The sequence below is a fragment of the Fopius arisanus genome, unplaced genomic scaffold (genome assembly GCF_000806365.1).
Source record: "Fopius arisanus strain USDA-PBARC FA_bdor unplaced genomic scaffold, ASM80636v1 scaffold00013, whole genome shotgun sequence".
NCBI classification, from domain to species: domain Eukaryota; kingdom Metazoa; phylum Arthropoda; class Insecta; order Hymenoptera; family Braconidae; genus Fopius; species Fopius arisanus.
The window spans coordinates 259,584-268,782 of NW_011887752.1; the positions used below are offsets into that span (position 1 = coordinate 259,584).

Here is a 9,199-nt window from a genome sequence, read left to right on the forward strand (position 1 = left end):
TTATTATTATTCATATCAGTATTTTTTATTCATTTTTATTATAATCGTTTAGAAGAATATCATATGCTTTGATAGAATCAGAAAATAGAACTCCTGGTTGTTTGCCATTATCACCTAATATATCTCTAATATTATTATTGCAAAATTAACCCGAAAAGAACTTTTGGTCATAATTGATTGGTAATAAATTAAATGAACTCATGTGCCACCTCTATTCACATTTAGTGATCATGTAATTGCTCAGAAGAATGTCGTACAGATTAATTGACATATGTGTTTCTAAACATCATTAGAAGACTGTTTTTTATTCCAGGGCCTTTCATAGTCGATTTTCTTTTAAATTCATTCAAAATTTTTCAATAAAGCAGCACCGGAATATCCTTTGGAGAGAATCTGCAGAGGAAATAATTATTCACTGTCAGTTTCGAAACACGAATATGAGGTAAAATTGTTTCTTGCACGGGAATGCCTGAAGAAATAGACTCCACAAAAAATAGACCAAGTTTTAACACGTTTTGGGTACGTTGGTTATTTTTTCCTGGTTCATTTCTTCTGGATATTCTTGCATGGAGAGAAAAATACTGGAAAAAATACGTGTGAAGTTTCGTAAAAATTACTGTTTGAAATGTAAACGTGGTGCGAACAGGAAAATCGGAAACAGTAGTGATCGGGTGGAAAAATTTCCTTATTATGAAAGTAGAAAGACAAAAATGAAGTTCGCCCGAGTCGAAATATCTCGAAACACGTATGACTAATTCCTCATTGGTCAACTCGAACCGCCAAAATCAAATTCGGCGCACGGAGTGCGCAGTAAGTCTCGTACATTTAAGAAAGTAGCGGCACAAAAATGAAGTTCGCCCGAGTCGAAGTATCTCGAAACTCGTGGGCCTAATTCCCCATTGGTCAACTCGACCCGCCAAATTCAAATCCGGCGCACAGAATGCGCAGTAGGTCTCGTTTTACATGAAAACCCAAATTTACGAGACCAATCACCTATTTTTCTGTGATTTTCTCTCCGTATAGATAAATTTGTGCATCAGTTTGTTATTGCTCTGTCGATTTCATCCTGACGCAGGAAACATTTCTCTGAATAATTATTTACATTTTTAAACGTCTCAGCTGTCAATGCAATCAAATCACCAGCAGTGACAACAAGTGGATTCTTAGTAGCCGTAAGAAATATCTTCAGATTATTCCGAAATATTTTATTCTGGTTGTACCAGTGCGATGCATAAATCGCATCACTTGTTTTCTCACTCTCGACAAGAATTAAATTACCACCCCAGCAATAAGCGAGCAGCTGCACAATAACTCCAAACAAAAAAAGATATGCGACAAGTGCATCAGATCCATCCATTTGTTTGCCCTTAAAATTAAATAAAATAAAATTAAATAAGAACATTAAAATAAAAAATTAACAAGCCCTCCTATAAAATTATTTTTAATACCATTATCAACTGCAACTGAAGTACAATCATACTCAGACTTATCAGAACTTGCGGTAGAAGTATCTTATTGTAAATCACTTTAAATAAAATTAACATCCTGGAGATAAAATCCACAGATCAGAGTGCATTCTTAATAAATGCGTCATAGTGATGCGAGGAAAATTCGTGACATGTTATATGACGGTCATATGATCGTCAGTGACACGTCAAATTACCGACTATTTATTGTCACCTGACAAAAATGTTATCGAAATAAAAATTTTATGGAAAAAGTTATTTATCTATAACAAAATGTGAAAAAATCTCTCGTTCTAATGAATCAACTTCTCACTGACAAAATGAACTGATGGACAATCACATGACAAAATTTTATGACGAAAAAAAATGGCCGTCACGTCGCACCTATATAAACAATTTGTCACTGATGAAATGTTATCTGACCGATTTATTGACGGTCACATAATGGCCATATTTTTGTCACCTTTTATTCATTCCTTACATCACCTCGGATTTCTAGTACATAAATTCCATAATTTCAAGCATTACTTTAAAATCTGTTGATGAAATTTGATGCAATTAATGAGTTTCTGCGTTGGATCGACCAGCGGTGAGTTATCATCCTGAATGCTTTCAAAGTGAATCCGTAAATTTTTATGATTAAATTTTATTTCTATAACTGGATGTGCCACGTGACACCGCTCAACTCGAAAATTAAGTATTTTCAATTGCGCCGCTATATTTATCATGACAGTCATCAGAAAGGCGTCTTGAGAGAGAGCGATAATTCCCTGGAGAGTACCTAATAAATAATCAACAACGAAGACAAACCAGAATTCCCTCGATGCTATCAAGTATTTCGTCGGTACTGATCTGAAAGTAAAAACCATTGCAAATTATTTTTATAATGCAGCTATTGTAAATTAAGTTTTTTATTAACTTTACCCCATCGGCAGTTTCTCCACCTGATAATCAGATTGCACGAAAGCAGAATAAAAATAAAATACAAAATATTGGATTGCAGATATAATAATAACTATCGTAAAGGTTTTCGACACAATCAAAGAGTTCGAAAGTACTTCATCTCGCCAATTTCCTGGATGGGTTCAATTGAAATTATGAGGACCATTCAAATCCACGTGACATTTGTTAAATAAAATTTTCGCGTTTTCATTAATCGAATTGACACGAAATTTCACCGCAACTTCAATGCAATAATATTTTGACCTTAAAAAAAAAAGTGCTGCGACGAAATCAATTACCGATCTATTTTTTTTATAAATATATTGACATATGTAAATGTCATGCATATATCATACCCATATATATTTATATATATATATAAAAAATTGCATTGCATGCATTAAATCTTCAACAAGTTTTTTTCATCTACTTTTTTCTACTTTTTTTTGTTATTGCATGATAAAATCGATTCGGAATGATTTTCAAAAAGTGATCCTTTCCTCGAAGAAAATGCGTTACATAATTTTACTTTTAGACTAAGAAAAAAAATGTCTTCTGCCAAGAATCTTAACTAACCATAAGAAAATATATTTGGTAAAAGAAATGTTTTTTCTCAGTGTAATCCATCACCATTAAGAGTGAGTACACGCGTTAATTTTTCTAATTGTTAAATAATTCTCACTGAGTTCTTCTCCACTCAACGCGCGTCTTTCCCAATTGAATAGATTAGACAACTCCGAAATTTCAGCTCGATGAAGTAAGAAAGCTGTACATTTGATAATCTGGGCAATTTCCGCAGCAAATACGGAGCTTTCTCGATTAAATGCAATGAGAGTATCAGCCGTGAGTGTTCGTACGAACGTGCTTATTGTTCTCATGATAACAATCACACCCAAGATCCATATCGTGTAAATAAGATAAAGCCAATGCTTGAAGCCATTTTCATACGGATTCCACAGACCTAGATTGTTATAATGCTCTACAGTTAAAGTTTAATGCTCAATTTTAATTGTATTACCCAATAAAGTCATGCACTTGAAATTGAAATATAAATAGCTCTTCTCTAATGGAAAGACAGACTTTGTCCTGATGCCGTTTCCAGAAGCACTCATGACTACTCGAGGTATTCTCCAGTACTGAAGCTCTAACCATCATTTATTATTCTGCGTCCCTTTGATACTATCGACTGCAAAGTTGCATTGTTGAAGTGGTAACATGAATTTCAAATAACTCACGGTAATGGCGGTACTCTGTTATGCATTGCGTAGGTCATTTTTTTTATCGTTGTATTCGCTAGCGAGGAAAAATACTAAATTCTATCGAGGGCTGGTAGTTTGACGTTTTCCAACAAGAAGGGAATTTATTCGAGTGAAGTTACTTCGGAAAATGAGCTTGAGTTGAGTTATGAGTTAGCACTCACAATTCGCTCTCAATTCGCTCACTATTTGCTCACAATTCGCTCACAATTTGCTCACAGTTCGCTCACAGTTCGCTCACAATTCGCTCACAATTCAAGTCTGGAACACATCATTTTTTTATTTTTATTCCAGCCCTTTCCGTCCTGTTCTAGCTCATTCGTCCTATCCCAGCCTATGCCTGCGGCCGTGGGCCCTAAGCTGTATCATATTCACTCTCCTATAGAACATATGAGCAACATGGGAAACCACAGGAAAAACCATGTCGGTACAGGCGGCTGCTCTATTAGCGACTTCCCGCTCATCGATGCCTGTTGAAAAATTCGACGTCGGTGAACACATTACTTGAAACAATATTTGAAAATCAACAACAAGTGGAATAAATTTATTAACTACTTCCATCCACATTCATTCATCATTTAATAGCGCAGAACAATACAATATGCACTCAGAAGTGAAAATATATTCATCCGATTACTCCGAAATGGAAAATAATGGTTTATCCTAAGAAGCGACTATATAATTCTGATTCAGCATCATCAGTCCTGCACATTCTGTAGTACAGCAACTCCTGAATATGCCTTCGTCAGAATCTGAAAGTGAGAATGTTAAACCAGATCAATCATTCAAATCAGATCAAATCATATTAGATCAAATCATTTCGAACGAACGTTGTGAATTAATGAAAAAAATTCCATACATTTTTGAAGGTCACCGCTGATAAGTCGAAGAGTCCACCAGCACTGACAATCAGAGGATTCCTCACGAGACTCAGAAATATTTTAATATTATTCCTGTATACGATGTCTCGATCGTACCACTGGGCTGAATAAATTGCAAAGCTCGTTTTGTCGCTCTCGACGAGGATGATGTTGCCACCCCAACAGAAGGCGAAAAGTTGGATGACAGCTGTTATGCAGAAGACCAAAGCCACTAGTGTCCCATCAAGGTTCCCACCATCTTTAACCTTTATGATATCGCAAGTTAAAATGGCTGGTCAATGATTATCAACATTTTTATTCAATTTTGTAGCAATTTTGTTGGTTAAAACGTTGGATTAAAGGTTAGGCTACATTGCGACCATTCTATAAGCGTTCAATGATTTCTCTTTAATTTGTAATTAATAAAAATTAATCCGCTAGATTCTACCATGAATTGGTCGTCACCTCTCGGAATACAACCACTTCAGTACTCGAAAATTTCTTAAAAACATTTTTCAATCCGCAAATTAAGATAGAAAAGGGGAAAGTGGGAGTTGCTCTGAGCAGTACAAGCGCTCTTGTCCTGATAATGCTCATCAATACCAACCAGAATCATTTGCAATCCACTAATGGTGATCAGTATCAAGCTAACTGATAATTGAGGTAGAAGTAATACGTTGTAAACTTTCCTGAATATCTCCAATATCCTGAAAGAAAAATTCCAAAAGAAATGACAGTTTAACTGATATCTTTAATTTGATGACAAATTACTTTAAAATTTGTTGATGATGTCTGATGCAGTTGATAAGCTCTTCATTGGGGTCAAGCCTGACAGATTCATTACTCTCTCTCTCGACACACTCAAACTGAATCACCTTGGAATTCTCCTCAACTTCATCATCACTAGTCTTGATCAGACTCGTCATGGAACTTCTCTCCACTCGAAAATTCAAAATCTTCAATTGTCCCATCACATGTATCATCACACCCATTATGAAAGCATCATGACAGACTGCACTCAATCCTAGGGCTGTGAATATCACAAAATCAATGCTGATGGCCACCCAGTAATTTGTCAGGATGAAACAATATTTCAGAGGTGGTGAACTAGAAGAGAAAACAAAATCAACAAGTTATTTGGTATAGTCTGTCAACAATAAATGGAAATATCAAACAAATAATAATCCACACAAAAATAAAGGATAAATTACCAACCGATGATAATTTCAACGGAAATAAAAATAGTTCACCAATTCCTATTCTTATTCTAACAAGGACAAATTTCGAGACTATCGATATCTCGAAAGCATGTCGCGCTTATTCCTCATTGGTTGGGTCGTCTGAGGCGGCTAATTTGAATTTGGAACTCATTTAAATAACAAATTTTCAATCACAATTTTTATAATTAAATTTCGTTCGTTCTCGTAGTAATATTAATATGCAGAATTTCAATAAGTGAAACAGTTGTCAATTGACAGATTGATATTCTCTTGATGTGAAATAAATTGAAAAGATAAACAAAAATAATGGAGAAAATAAAGATGAATCAAGTCAATATCATAATTATACGTATCGAAGTGTTCTTATCATTCGGCTACTGAATCAGAAACATACATTACCCTATCGGCAACTTTTTTATCTCATAATCCGAATATTTCCAAATGACGTAGAAATAAAACAGGAAGTAATTGGTGAGAAATATTGCAACGGCGATTGTGAATATCTTCGTTGCCAGCATGGCTGTCGTTATCACTCTGTTCCTATAATACTCTAAATAATTTCCCGGAGACATTATGCATTCTCTCAAACAAGGCCATGAGAATTTTAATTGTCGGTAATGTACTCACTAATTTGGTCAGTTGCTAGGATTTTTCTCTCCCAGTTGAATATACCGAGAATGGTTAATAACTCAGGTCGATGAACTATAATAGTGAAACTTTTGATAGCATCACAGATCAAGACTGCCAAGAGTGATATTTCCTGAGAGAATTCAGTTGAATTTGAAGCATTGATTGCTCGAACCAATATAGTCAATATCCTCAGCAACATTATGACGATGACATAGTACATTGTGTAAGCTTGATAGAGCCAGTACTTGCGCCCTTTCTCCATGGATGGGTTCCATATACCTGGATCATCATCATTTGTCTCAGTACATTACAATTTAATCAATCCGTGAGTATTAATAATCGAGTGTTGGAGTCAATCACTTAAAAATTATCTTGATCATCAGCACTCACAGCACGAGAATAATTAATACTCGTAATCGTTTACCCGAAACATCAATACATTTAGTTAACAACATGATTATTTATAACAAATATATTACCGAGACAGCTCAAAACATTGAGAGTAAAGCATAAATAACTCTTATCTATCGGGAAGACTTTTTTCTTATCGACTTGCGATTCTGTACGGCCCATGGCGGATCGAGCTCTTGTACAATACTGACTCTGTACTTGTCATTTATTATTCTGCGGTGAGTGTTGCTTTGACAAACGACTTCCACCCATGGGACTTTTTCAATTGTAAACTGCTGCCTGAATCTGAAATTACTTGAGCCAAAGTGGCTAATCATACTCGATAATGCATGGTAATGTCGGAGTCGCATGTTCCGCTTTCAAGTGACGTTCATAGTTCTCCGATTGTTCATAGATCATAGATCATACCTCACCATCAATTTGTGGTGGAATAAGTTCTCTTGAAGAGGATAACCCTCTTTAGAATATAATCCCCCGTGCAGTGCCGGATGTCGAGTTATATTAACCCGGGAAAAAATATTCTAGACAAGATTCCCCAAAAAAAAATTCCCTGGACTAAATCTTCCGGTCAAAATTCACCGGAAAATCTCCAAAAAAAAAAAACAAAATGATTTTCCTTTGTCTTCATTTTGAGTCGGATAATCACTAGGGCACAATACGCCTGTCTAAAGATTTATTTTTTTCATCACACTAGCTGTTAATTTCTGTCTGCCTTGTCGTATTTCTCGCACCCTAAGAAACTGATATTATTAATTATTATCAGAACGCCGGAATAAATAAAACCCGGACGAAAGCTTTTTGCAGATTTGCATTTAAAAATCAAATCTATAAAAAAACCTATAAACATATTACATGAAAAACATTTGTTTTTTTAAATGCAATGTTTATGAAAATAGATATTCTCAATTAAAATGTGAAATATTTTAAACTCCAAATTTTAAGATGAAATCAATTATTTTCCAATTTGTTTATGCAATTTCGCTTCTTCGAGATCCCAGAGAATTCTAGAATCTATTAATTATTTATAAACACTCATTATCGTTAAAGGGAGTGGCGGGGAATTTTTATTATCGGAAAAGACTATCAGAAAGGGGGGAATCCCCTGTGAAGTGACAGAAAAAAAAATCGTGCAACACTGGAATTATGCAGTCCAACGTCTGGGATTCCCCGTTCTTCTTCATTATTCACTGAATCCCCTCCAGAATGAAATCAAGTGTACGTCATTTCTGTCTGTATACGTGAACTGAAAGTTTCAGTTTGAATATAATAATTCAATTACAGTAAAACATCATGAGAGATTATTTTCAGTAATTTCTCGTTGAACAATATTAAATGCAGCGTAATAATAATCACTGATCAGTTGAGTTCTTCAGTATCGCCATGAATGAGTACGCCTTAGTGAGAATCTGAAATAAAATTAATTACTGATAATTAATTATTATTAATTACGACTTATCACTGTAACGCATTGAGAAAAAAATTTGTCTTGCATCTGAAAAACATTTTCTCCGGCCAAATCCATTCAAGATATTTTATTCTCCGGAGAAACAATATTAAAAATCAAAGCAATTATTTATCTAACAAATTAGTTTATCGTTGCAGTAAATAATTCAATAAAATTTCATTGGTTTTTCATAAATAAAAAATATAATGGATTTCTGAAGTGGTAAAATCTGTTTAGGAGTTTTTAGCTCGATTAATTATAATTGATTGAAGTATATTAATTAATAATTAATAAAAATTCAATTACATTCTTGAATGTGTCCTTCGACAAGCTGACGACTCCTCCGATGTGGAGACCCAGAGGTTTCTTCACGAGAGCTAGGAAAATTGAAAGATTTTCCCTGAATTCCTTGTCGTTATTGTACCACTCCGTATTATAAGCGGATGAACTTATATTCTCACTCTCAACGAGAATATTATTACCACCGGCGCAATAAATGTATAATTCCATAGTTCCCCAGATGACGAAGACGAGGGGGTGCACCATGTCATGCACTTCCTCATCGGTGTCATACTTTGTCTGGAATACGAAGAAATTGAAAATTTTTCATTCGACGATTGCTCTTTGGTGGACTCACCAGCACCAGCTGACACCCCATCAAGGAGAGGATCATCAAGCTGCTGAATAGTTGGGGCAAAAGTATATTGCTATAAATTAATTCAAACGTCTTGAAGATCCTAGAGAATAAAAAATTATAAGGTAGAGAAATAGAAAATTATAATGTAGAGAAATGGAAAATTATAATCTAGAGAAATAGAAAATTATAATGTAGAGAAATGGAAAATTATAATCTAGAGAAATAGAAAATTATAAACTAGAGAAATAGAAAATTATAATCTAGAGAAATAGAAAATTATAATGTAGAGAAATGGAAAATTATAATCTAGAGAAATAGAAAATTATAATCTAG

The 9,199-nt window shown here is 34.5% G+C and overlaps 3 protein-coding genes across 4 annotated transcripts in view; all 3 read right to left on the reverse strand.

Annotated features, from left to right (window-relative positions):
• Window positions 1–105: 105 nt before the first annotated feature.
• Window positions 106–3,523, reverse strand: LOC105263091 (odorant receptor 45b-like). The gene is made up of 7 exons (XM_011299081.1): window positions 3,427–3,523; window positions 3,091–3,369; window positions 2,391–2,541; window positions 1,995–2,318; window positions 1,449–1,545; window positions 1,103–1,366; window positions 106–393 (listed from the first exon to the last, which is right to left on the reverse strand). The coding sequence occupies exons 1-7, from the start codon at window positions 3,518–3,520 to the stop codon at window positions 343–345; spliced, it is 1,260 nt and encodes a 419-aa protein (XP_011297383.1). The 5' UTR covers window positions 3,521–3,523; the 3' UTR covers window positions 106–342.
• Window positions 3,524–4,012: 489 nt separating this feature from the next.
• LOC105263092 (odorant receptor 22c) lies at window positions 4,013–7,021 on the reverse strand. Its single transcript, XM_011299082.1, has 7 exons — window positions 6,854–7,021; window positions 6,372–6,653; window positions 6,144–6,294; window positions 5,296–5,631; window positions 5,132–5,231; window positions 4,524–4,790; window positions 4,013–4,416 (listed from the first exon to the last, which is right to left on the reverse strand). The coding sequence occupies exons 1-7, from the start codon at window positions 6,945–6,947 to the stop codon at window positions 4,363–4,365; spliced, it is 1,284 nt and encodes a 427-aa protein (XP_011297384.1). The 5' UTR covers window positions 6,948–7,021; the 3' UTR covers window positions 4,013–4,362.
• Window positions 7,022–7,991: 970 nt separating this feature from the next.
• Window positions 7,992–9,199, reverse strand: part of LOC105263093 (uncharacterized) — a 4,109-nt gene continuing 2,901 nt past the window's right edge. For both annotated transcript variants that reach the window (XM_011299084.1, XM_011299083.1), the window contains exons 5-7: window positions 8,867–8,966; window positions 8,536–8,808; window positions 7,992–8,191 (exon numbers count right to left, since the gene is read on the reverse strand). In XM_011299084.1, the coding sequence (XP_011297386.1) occupies window positions 8,135–8,191; window positions 8,536–8,808; window positions 8,867–8,966 (430 nt within the window). In that variant the 3' untranslated portion in view covers window positions 7,992–8,134. The remainder of the gene's footprint in view (window positions 8,192–8,535; window positions 8,809–8,866; window positions 8,967–9,199) is intronic.

Bases quoted from the DNA above. Each gene is read 5' to 3' on its own strand.
- LOC105263092 (XM_011299082.1), bottom strand. From the start codon at position 6,947: ATGGGCCGTACAGAATCGCAAGTCGATAAGAAAAAAGTCTTCCCGATA. The intron at 6,295-6,371 runs GTGAGTACATTA...GAAATTATTTAG, and splicing joins CCTAGCAACTGACCAAATTA to AGTATTATAGGAACAGAGTG. The intron at 4,791-5,131 runs GTTGGTATTGAT...GATATCATAAAG, and splicing joins GTGGATTGCAAATGATTCTG to GTTAAAGATGGTGGGAACCT.
- LOC105263091 (XM_011299081.1), bottom strand. From the start codon at position 3,520: ATGAGTGCTTCTGGAAACGGCATCAGGACAAAGTCTGTCTTTCCATTA. The intron at 3,370-3,426 runs GTAATACAATTA...ATAACAATCTAG, and splicing joins CAAGTGCATGACTTTATTGG to GTCTGTGGAATCCGTATGAA. The intron at 394-1,102 runs GTAAATAATTAT...TTTCCTCTGCAG, and splicing joins CAGCTGAGACGTTTAAAAAT to ATTCTCTCCAAAGGATATTC.